Source organism: Nestor notabilis, unplaced genomic scaffold (assembly GCF_000696875.1).
Source record: "Nestor notabilis isolate BGI_N333 unplaced genomic scaffold, ASM69687v1 scaffold14030, whole genome shotgun sequence".
Classification (NCBI taxonomy): Eukaryota; Metazoa; Chordata; class Aves; order Psittaciformes; family Psittacidae; genus Nestor; species Nestor notabilis.
In genome coordinates, this window is record NW_009909824.1 from 11096 (window position 1) to 21246 (window position 10151).

At 37.9% G+C, this 10151-nt stretch overlaps 1 protein-coding gene across 1 annotated transcript in view; it reads left to right on the top strand.

Moving 5' to 3' along the window:
- The window catches only part of LOC104412446 (sentrin-specific protease 7-like), an 11533-nt gene extending 10225 nt beyond the window's left edge, over positions 1-1308 (top strand). The window contains exon 11 of the mRNA XM_010023177.1: positions 1171-1308. Within this exon, the coding sequence (XP_010021479.1) occupies positions 1171-1308 (138 nt within the window). The remainder of the gene's footprint in view (positions 1-1170) is intronic.
- Positions 1309-10151: the final 8843 nt, after the last annotated feature.

Here is a 10151-nt window from a genome sequence, read left to right on the forward strand (position 1 = left end):
GCTGGGCTTCAGGCGCTGACTTTTAGATTATCTCCAACTCCTCCTCCCTGTGATCAGTGCACTGCCCTCTTGCTCTGTCCTTTGAATGGCTCTGCTTGTTTGATGCTTATACATGTGTTCCATGTTCCCTCTGAGAGTCCTGAGGACAGAAAGCTGTGTGTGGGGCTTTGGGCAGTGGACAGGTTTTTCTTCCATAGCAGAACAAATCGCCATTCCAAAGTGCTTGTACACTACTGCACACAGCATGGGAAATAAATATGAGGAATTGAAGGTCTCTATGCAGGGCCGTGATCTTGTTGAGATCACAAAACATGGTGGAATAGCTCATGTGACTGTAGTGCTATGATGGATGGATGGATGGATGGATGGATGGATACAGGCTCTTTAGGGAAGACAGACTGGGAGAATAAGGAGGCAGAGTTACCCTTGATATGAGCAGCTCGAATGTGTAAAGCTCTGCCTAGGGCTGGATGAGCCACCTGGGCCAATTGGGCCAACTGAGAGCTTACGAAAGAGCAGACTAATGTGGGTAACAAAGTAGTGGGTATCTACTGTAGGGCTCCTGATCAGGAAGTACAAGTGGATGAGACCTTCTGCAGCTTAGAAGCAGTCTCACATTCAAGGAGCTGGTCCCTGTGAGGGACTTTAACCACCGAATTCTCCCCTTCTTTGTCCTGCTAAAACTGCTAGCAATGTTCTTGCTTCTTTGTTGTCTCCAATCAGACAGACCAGCTCATGACAGAAAAACACATGCCTAAGGCAACGAAACCTCAGCATATGTATCTGCTGTATGCTTGCTTGATCATTCCCTATAGTGTGATTGTACATGTGTGTGTTGTGACCAAAGTGCATCTGTCCCTTGTTAGTTATCAAAAGTATGTCTAACTGTATCAGCATACATGGAATCTGCCTTGAATACGAGCTTATACTGGTGTATCTTGAAGAGAAGTGATGATAACCTGTTTGGTGTTTACCATGAGTAGCTTGTGGTAAGGGTGTGTGTATATGTTATTACCATGGAGTAACTGGAATTTGACTTCGAAGCTTGTCACTGTCTCGTGGAAACTTGCTTATGCCTCCATGGTCTCAGCAATAATGGAAGGGTTTGAAATTTTCTTCAACGCTTGCTTTAGGAAATTAATGTTTTAAATACTCCTTTTTTGTTGCCAGAATCCCATAGTTAACTTTGAAGAGCCACTGCATCTGGAGACGTGGTTCCCTCGTCAGCTGATAAGAAGCAAAAGAGAAGAAATTCGGGACTTGATCTTGCAACTGCACTTTCAACAGCATAGTGGCAGCAGCAGCTAGTAAATCTAATAAGCTGTGCCTGGCAAATAACATTGCTGTATAAAGTAACTGGAACTCTGCTTAGCAACATTTGGGCTCTTTCTGCCTTGTAAGGAGAAAAACAAAACAACAGAACCACAAGAAGTGTTTTGTTTGTTCAGTGTGTACTTATTTAAAGATTTATTTTTTTTTCATTTGGGATGTGTGGTCATAGACTGAATCGTGGGGGGAGAAGGGGGAGGGAAGAAAAGGTTGTAGATAAAAGTGTAAATATGTAAGTTAAGCTAATACATATGGATTGCTAATTGATTCTTTACTTGGAATATGAAAGCTGCATACAGGTATGCGCCACAAGGATGTGAAAACGTTCGTCATTTGGAGCCTCTGTTTTACAATTCTATATAAACATAGATGATCATAGGCAGGTCCAAAAGCAGGATTTTGACCCTCTACTCTGTCTGTTTCGATTTTGCAGCTCATGCAGATACAGTGAATATGATGTATTGGTTTTACTTAAGGATCTAATATAGACTCTCTTTAGAGATGTATTTTTTGTTTTGTTTCTGATTATATACAGAAGTAGTGTATATGTGTCAAGATTTGAGGCTGATGAGTTTTGATTTTTTTTTAATTTTTATTTTTTCCCCTCCCTAGCATTTTCACTGTAAAAAGTTATTTGCTTGAGAGTGACTGTTAAAATCTTTTAAAGTCCAGAATGGATTTATTAAAAACATCTTCTATAGTTATTTTTTCTTAGCAGTTTTTAGAAGAAATCTTGCTGTCAAATAAAATACATGTAGGCAGTAGATTTTTAATCCTATTCACCTTATTTTGGGAGTTATTTTTGTGAATCTTATAGCACCACTTGCATTAGAAAGGTAAGCAGGTTGTGACTTAACAACCTTAAAAGTTTGAGGTCTTTTACTGAAAAATAAGGCAAATTAATTCAAAAAGGTCATTCTGATCTATATAATATGTTTTTAAGATATGTAATTTACACATAGGACAACAGGATTTATACTTTCCCTCAGGAGAGTTGAGTAAAGATGTCTGAATATTTCAGTGTTTGAACTTGGCCTTGATAAACTAGCACAAGTTTATCATTGTTTTAATACATATTTATAGAGTTTTTCCTCAAGTAGTGATCACATAAAACTTTAATAACATTGTGATGTGCACACTTTTTTCTGTAGTTACTGCATGATAGAAGGTGACTGTTTTAAGAGGATGCTTTCTCCTGTTCCTCATTGTAAGTAAACTTAAGTGTTATCACACCCTTGAGAAGGCCCATGTGTCAGATAACACCAAAACCACCCATGTCATAGACGTATCTACAAAAACAGAGCTCTTAAAGCTGGAAGTAGGCTAGAGGGTTAAAATAAAAATTGAGGGCAATCCAAAGATGTGAACGTTTTTATGGCATTGCAGAATTCTCAGGGCACTTTCCCTCAATACAACTCTAAAACCTAGCATTTGGAAAATCCAGTTATTACTTCAGGTTCTGTACAGTCATCCAAAAAACCCACCAACATTGTTTCTCAAACCAGGAAGCGTTCTTTCTGGAGAAGAGAGACAATTTTAAAACAGAATAATTTGCTGAGCACAGTTACCTTCTGTATAGCTGTGAGCAGCCTAGTGCAATTACTGTATGTTTTTTCTCTTTGCTTCTACTTTAGTTCTGTACTTTGTCACTATCCCTCATATCAACATCTGTCCCTCTCATCCCAGAGTTTTTGTGGCTTTCATCACCTAGATCACAACATCAGCATTGCTTACAGGAATAATTTGTGTATTTATTGTAAGACAGATGAAGGATAAAATGTGGAAATGTGTGCCCTTTCTCTACACCTTTTAAGTTACGAGTATTTACAGTGTTTCGTTTTGAAAAATAGTTTGGTCTTTTTCTCATGATAAAGTTAGTTTTTATCATAAAATATTTTGTTCTTTTTTAGATTGGCTAGTTTATAGGTATGTAAAAGCAAAATCCGCATATAAACTTTTCTAAATTGGTTTTATAACATTAAAGGATTGCCTTTGTAGATTTGTTAGACATGTGCTATGAAAATGCCGATACATTTGATATTAAAATTATCTCCAGAAGTTGTTGAATGTGATTCTTATCATTCTTTTCCCAGCTGCCACAAATAGCCAGTGAGCTAAGCAGAAGACAGGCCATTGTACTGCTTTGAAAGTATATACACAGAATGTATCCCTTAACCCAAGTTGCTGTCAAAGTGAGTAATTGTTCTCCAGTCCTTGTAAAGGCCACAGCTAGTTCACGGCTTCTTGTGGCAAGCAAGGCTGCTTTTTTGACTCAAGAGCCTTACAGTTGTTTTCTGTAGGTAGGCTAACACTCTTGACAGCCTGAATGACTAGCCTGGCAAACGCCTGGACCCACGACCTACAATCCACCCTATTCCAGCCAGTTGCATTTAACAGAGATGTGGTGAATACTAGGAATTGTCTGTGGAAAAATTTACACTTCAGGTACCTTTGTGCTTCATTTTTTTCCTTGCTAGAACTCTCCAAAGATAACTTTTAGCATATATAAGGCATCAGACTGACTCAGGGACCTTTTTGCACATCTCCTGCATCTCCATTTCGTGTATTAAACCCTGTTTGACTGAAAGGGTGGTGTGACATGCTACTTCAAAGCAAACTAATCTTTTTAAGGCTCTTCACCCTACACTGTGTGATCTTGGTTGCAAGGAAATGAATTGTACTCAATTAGTGTTAGATTAATTCAGTTGACCTCACTTGCTGATTTTTCTGCTCTGAATACTTCACAATACTACATGATGGAAGAGGTGGTGGTACAACAGATGATGGTGGGCTGAATTTGCTCAGCTGGAAGGCGAAACAGCCTCAGACCTTGCTTGTTCTTGGGAGATGGTTCAGCAAAGAACTCTCCAGGAGCACAAGCAAGAAGTGGTAATCATGAAATGCAGGGAGTGTCTGCCATCATGTGGCTCTTCATTAGAGGCATCTTCACTAAAGTATACCTTTATTTTGCTTTTCTTGGTTACAAATGAGTGGGTTTAGCTTTTTTAATAAGTTGAATTTGAAAAATGATTAAATTATTTAAGGCAGTATGTGTGCTGTAGCAGAATTTCAGTGACCATTACCTTGTAGAGAACTATAATTCAGCTAATCACTTTTCAGATACAAATTGTCAGAAATTTTTCATTTTATGTTTGGAGGTACTGATGTGATCTTGGCATATTACATCACTAGGACTATACTTACCTTTTTTCCCCAGCAAGAATATAATTTCCTGAATACTTTTCGAAAGCAGATAGAATTTGCTGCTAGAAAAGAAGAATTATGCATCTTCTGATGCGAAGCACTACTGTAAAGGCTTTAGTCAAACCAAGGGAGGATTTAATTTTCCAAGGTTATTTTGGAAATCTATTGCAAGAGTTGTTTTGCTTGTTTTAAGAAACTTCAGATATAGCAGAGATGCTGACTAAGACTTCAAAATATTATGGGCACCAGTGCAATGTTGTTCCTGTGCTTCATACCATCAGGACTGTTCACTTTTCAGCTCCTGTGTGATGTACTGCACTTGGTGCTGCTGCTAGTACTGGAGTTAGCTTGACAGAGCCAGTTGAACGGTGCTAGTTTGATAGATCCAGAATATCTGAATCTAAGAACAGTGGGGGTGTTAGAGCAGACAACTTCAAATTTAATAGTTTTGTGGGGGAAAAAACCAATGAAAATATGTTGTTGCTTTGAAAAATACCAGTGAGGATCTATTAGATGTCAGGAGACAGAGCCTAAACACGAAGGGGAGTTTATTTGATTCCTGTGAGTGTGTCCTTTGAGTAATATTGGGAATTACCAGTGCTGCCTGAACTGCTGGAAGTTCAGCAGAGCAGCTAGAAGAGATGAATTGGCACTGTATACCTAAGGAGCTCTGTGCAAATGCTCTGCAGACTATCAGTGGGGAAGCCTTGGGAATCCAGCTTTGAAACATTTACACAAAACCACTACCAAAAATAGCCCCTTCAGACAAATTAGCACTTTGGTCAGAGTGATCTGAAGGTGGTAACCAGCAAGTCCTCAGTAACACCAGTACTCTCACCCAGGAGAGAGCCCTGGTGTGGTCTTTCTAGGGATCTGAATGCAGGCTGCCATAGCAGGGCAGCTTTCATACACGTTTTCACGATGAGCTGACCCTAGACAGGAAGGGAGCTGAGAATGCTGCTTCTTTCCTTCACACTGTCCTTTCCGCAGCTCTTCGCTGAAAATCTATTCAGGTACTTCTGTACTGATTTGTTCCTGCTGCTCATGTCAGATAATGCCTGAACAGAGATGAAAGAATTGCAGCTTGCCCAGGCTTTATCTTTGGAGGAAGCAACGCTTCTGGAGTGTGAGAGACAGCGGTGTAACAGCACAAGATTTTCTCCTTTAGCACAGACTTGGGCAGCAGGGCTTTATTAGCTCTGTCACCAGATGAAACAGTCCTACAGAAAGGTTGCTTTGGTATTATCTACGTAAGCACTGGTGTTTAAGTGAGTCACTGCCTTATTAGATACAACTATTCATACAAGCAGAAGATAAAACACGCTGGGACCTTTCACTTGAGACTAGCATGCTCCCTCTGATGCTTTGTGGACAGCGTGATTTAAAAAAGGGCAGAATTGAAAGGCCAATGAAAAAACGTGGTTAATTAAATGTGAAAGGTGCTGTCCTTGCTTGTACTGTCTGCTAATGGTATGACAAGCTCTGGTAAAGAGCTTAGCTGGCCAGATTAAAATTAAAAAATTGTCTCAGTCCATCTGCTAGCTCTGAGGAGTTTACTTCCATCACCTTTCCTTGGTTCTTCACCAGAGCGGAATACTGTCTGAAAAGAACATGCCCAGGATGTCTCAGTTGACTTTTTTTACATAATATTTTTTCCAAAGATAATTATATGTGACATCAAGGTATCTTCAAGAAGAATGATGCTTTCAGTTGGATCCTGGATACGTTAAAGATAACAGCTCTTTCGCTAGAAGGGATTTTTATTTTTTTCCCTTTTTTTCCCTTGCATACTGTTTTGGGTTTTTTTGTTGTTGGGGTTTTTTTGGGGGGAGGGGTGTCTTGGTTCCTTTTTTTTTTTTTTTCCTTTTTTTACGCAAGTATGTTTGGCTTCCTTTGGAAAATCTTTCTTTACCTTCCAGCTTTGGGAATTAAAGGTGACTTTCAAATACTTGCAGGTAATGCAGAAATCTTATTTATGTTATTGTTTTCAAAGTTTACCTATGGCAATGTGTAGAAATAAAAATGCCTCTCTGCTTTAATAGTAACAAAGGGGGCTAGTATAGAGAAGTGCTTGGTCAAATCCATGCCGTGATATCCATGTAAATATGGAATACTTGGAGTGATTTCCAGGAGGTATTATTGTACATTTGTGTTGTTTTGAGTGTAGAATGTAGCCACAGGAGGCAAGTTTTTCCAGCTTTGAGAGACATTAAATACTGTTAAGTTTTTTACTATTTTCTTTAATAATTTTTTTATTAAATCTTAAGAAGTGAGGTTCTGTCTTCTGTTGATGGACACTGAAGATGTATCAGTTTGAGAAAAGATTGAGCTTTTGCTTTAGGACTTGTTTTAAGTTCTCTTGTCCTTCTGATGTATCATCTGATGGTGGACTTCTGCACTAGAGCTGACTATTAATATACCATCAAAATAACCACATTCTTCATCTTTCAGTCATCGAAGTCAAAGGTGCTATTGACTTTGAAGTGTCAGAATAAGCTCATAATCTGTGGGATGAAAAATGCTCTATATGCTCTATACTTATCACTCTTCTTTCTCTACTAAATGATTCATTGTGATTCTTCTTTAGGTATGACTTCCAGGGGAAAAAAGTAAAAGAAGAAAGTTGAATTAACTAATTTCAGATTAGTTTACTGCCGACTATGTAGGATAGAGAATTAGACTGTCAGACTAAAACCAGACACTTTCTCCTCTCAGAGGTAAAGTTTCCTCTGGAGTGATATGGAACAACTATTATAAGAGGGAATTAAAAAAAAAAAAAAGGATAATGAGCACTTTCCCCCCTTTTTTTGCTGCTCTGGTTATGTAGGGACCTATCTCATGGTGGTGAAAGGTGTACTTGCTAGCTGTCAACTCAAGGAGCTTTCTTTTTGCAAGGGGTATAAACGTTTCTGGTGGAAAGAAAGTATTTAATAAGGAGAGTTTTTTAATTAATCACTTATTTCATTTCTGGTCCTGAAAGCTTCTAAATACATGTTTATTAACAAGTATAGTTCCATTAACTTTAACCAAATCACAGAAGGGAAGTTAAACACAAAGCATTTGGCATTCAAAGGGTTAGAGCTTTCAGTTGTGTTACCATTTGATGGGATGCTGTAAAAAGCTTAAGGTTGTTTATAATAGCACAGTCATACAGACAGGTTTTGTTAACAGAAAAAAGCAGTTATGTCCTTCAGAGACCATAGCAATGGCATTAAGATACATCTGATTGCATTGCTATCTCATCTGAGAAATGTATGTGTGGTTTTAATTTTACAGCAGAAGGTTATTCAGCTATGAAAGGAGGACAGGCTAAAGATGTTCCACCAACAGCTCAGCTCAGCAAGTGGCAGTTGGCAAACCCTTCTCTGCCTCCTGAGTTGAAAAAGCTTAATGGCATCATGGAGGCTGAACAGGTCAACAAGCATTTGCTGTTAAGAAGGAAGAGATCCATTCTGTTTCCCAGTGGAGTTAAGATCTGCCCTGATGAATCTATTGAGCAGGCTATTGCCAACCATCTGAAATATTTCAGGCTCAGAGGTAAGTGACTGTATGTCTCATGGATAATTGGTAAAGAACATTTATAAATAAAAAAATATTAGATGAAGCTTTTAAACATAATAAATACCAGGTCATAGGAAATACATTATTACCCAAGAAACTTAGTTTTATGACATAATCTTCCTTATGAGAGCTGAGCTAAAAAACTACCTTCTGATTAAACTCATCTATCATAAAAACTATCAGTCCCTGAAACCACAGTTAGTGTTTAATAATTACTAATCCTTTCTCATAGAACAGTTTGAATTCTAAGAAAAATAGATGTTATGTACAGGTTAGCTAAATGACAGAGCTTCTTGGTTTTATACAGTGTTCTTCCAGTGCTAGTAGAATGCACTGAGGGATCTTTCAGAAAAGAGTCAAGTCTGAGACACCACTGTCTCAGCCATGTGACTTTTGACTGTGGCTGGTTGTGCAACGTGTAGTATATTCTGCTAGTAGAATTCACTGAGGGATCTTTTAGAAAAGAGTCAAGTCTGAGACACCGCTGTCTCAGCCATGTGACTTTTGACTATGGCTGGTTGTGCAACGTGTAGTATATTCTGTGTAAAAAGCTAATCTAATCTCTGTGTATCAGGCTAGAGATCAATCCTTTCTTTTAAGATGTAGAAGTTGGTGTGACAAAGGTTTTCTGAAAAGATGAATCACTGAGGGATCTTTTAGAAAAGAGTCAAGTCTGAGACACCGCTGTCTCAGCCATGTGACTTTTGACTATGGCTGGTTGTGCAACGTGTAGTATATTCTGTGTAAAAAGCTAATCTAATCTCTGTGTATCAGGCTAGAGATCAATCCTTTCTTTTAAGATGTAGAAGTTGGTGTGACAAAGGTTTTCTGAAAAGATGAAATAATAGGTGAAATAAGAAAAGTAAGTAAAAGTTTCTTTCATGTGATGAAATATTACAGCAGTATGATACATTTTATACCCTTCTGTCTAACAACATTGGAATGGGGCATCGAGGTCATGTAGTTCTTTCTGATACTTGTGTGTATCTGTATTGTAGCACTCAAAGAATTCATAGTGTCTTAACATGTTTGCACATAACTGGTGAAATGGAAAATGGCTGCTGTCACTTACTGAAGAAAGGTGTTCAGAGACTCATGTTTAATGAGACTTTCTTGATTGCCTATAGAAGAAACTCCACTGGAGTGGAATTTATTCAATTTATTCATTCAGAGCAGAGAAAAATAGTTAAAACTAGGAGTTTCTGAGTGTCTAAAAGCAAACAAGTGTTATGGAATTAGATACCAGCTTTTTTTTGAAACCAGTGTGGTCACTGTTCATCAGTGACCAGCTACTGTCAGTGATTAGAAAAATAACCCCACAAGGGAACAAATATGAAGGTACTCAGATTCTGTTGATTTTTCGATCTCAGTCTGCATTTTTAGAGTCTTCTTTTTGTTCTGTATCTCTGCTGAAGTAAGGAAAGATTTTAATATCCCAAACTTTCTCTGGAAAGGACAGTTTCAATAGAGTCTATTATTTCCTTAGTTTTGCATTACTATCAGTAATAAACAGTACCACTCCCGTGGAAGGAAAGGTTGATTGTTGTTTTGATATAACAGCTTGTTAGAAAAACAGAAAAGGCCTGCATGTTCCGATTATCCAGACTACGTTTGTTCTATCTATATCTACTTTAAAAGGGAACAGGTGGGAATATAATTATTTACCTATGGCTTCTTGGTTTATTTACTTTTGCTAGCTTGCTAAAGCCTCTATTAGTGTCAGAGACTGACTGACAAACATTTCCGTCATAGGCTTTAAGCAAGTGCCTATGTCGTATCACTGTAGGGTTTACAGTGTACAGCTGTTTTGGTTTTCTTTCTTCAGATTACATCTGGATTTTTTTAGCTTTAAAAAGCATACAAGATCTAGAGATAGTATAAATATATCATAAATCCTAAAAAAAAAAAAAAAAGGAAGGCAAAATACAAGAATTTGAAGAAAAATCAGTATTTTTTAAAACAGCAATAGCACCTTTCAGCATATGAAAGTCTAAGTAATGGTATGATTATTCACTGGTGGTTGTTATTATTACTGTAGTGGTCAGAAGCAACAGCCA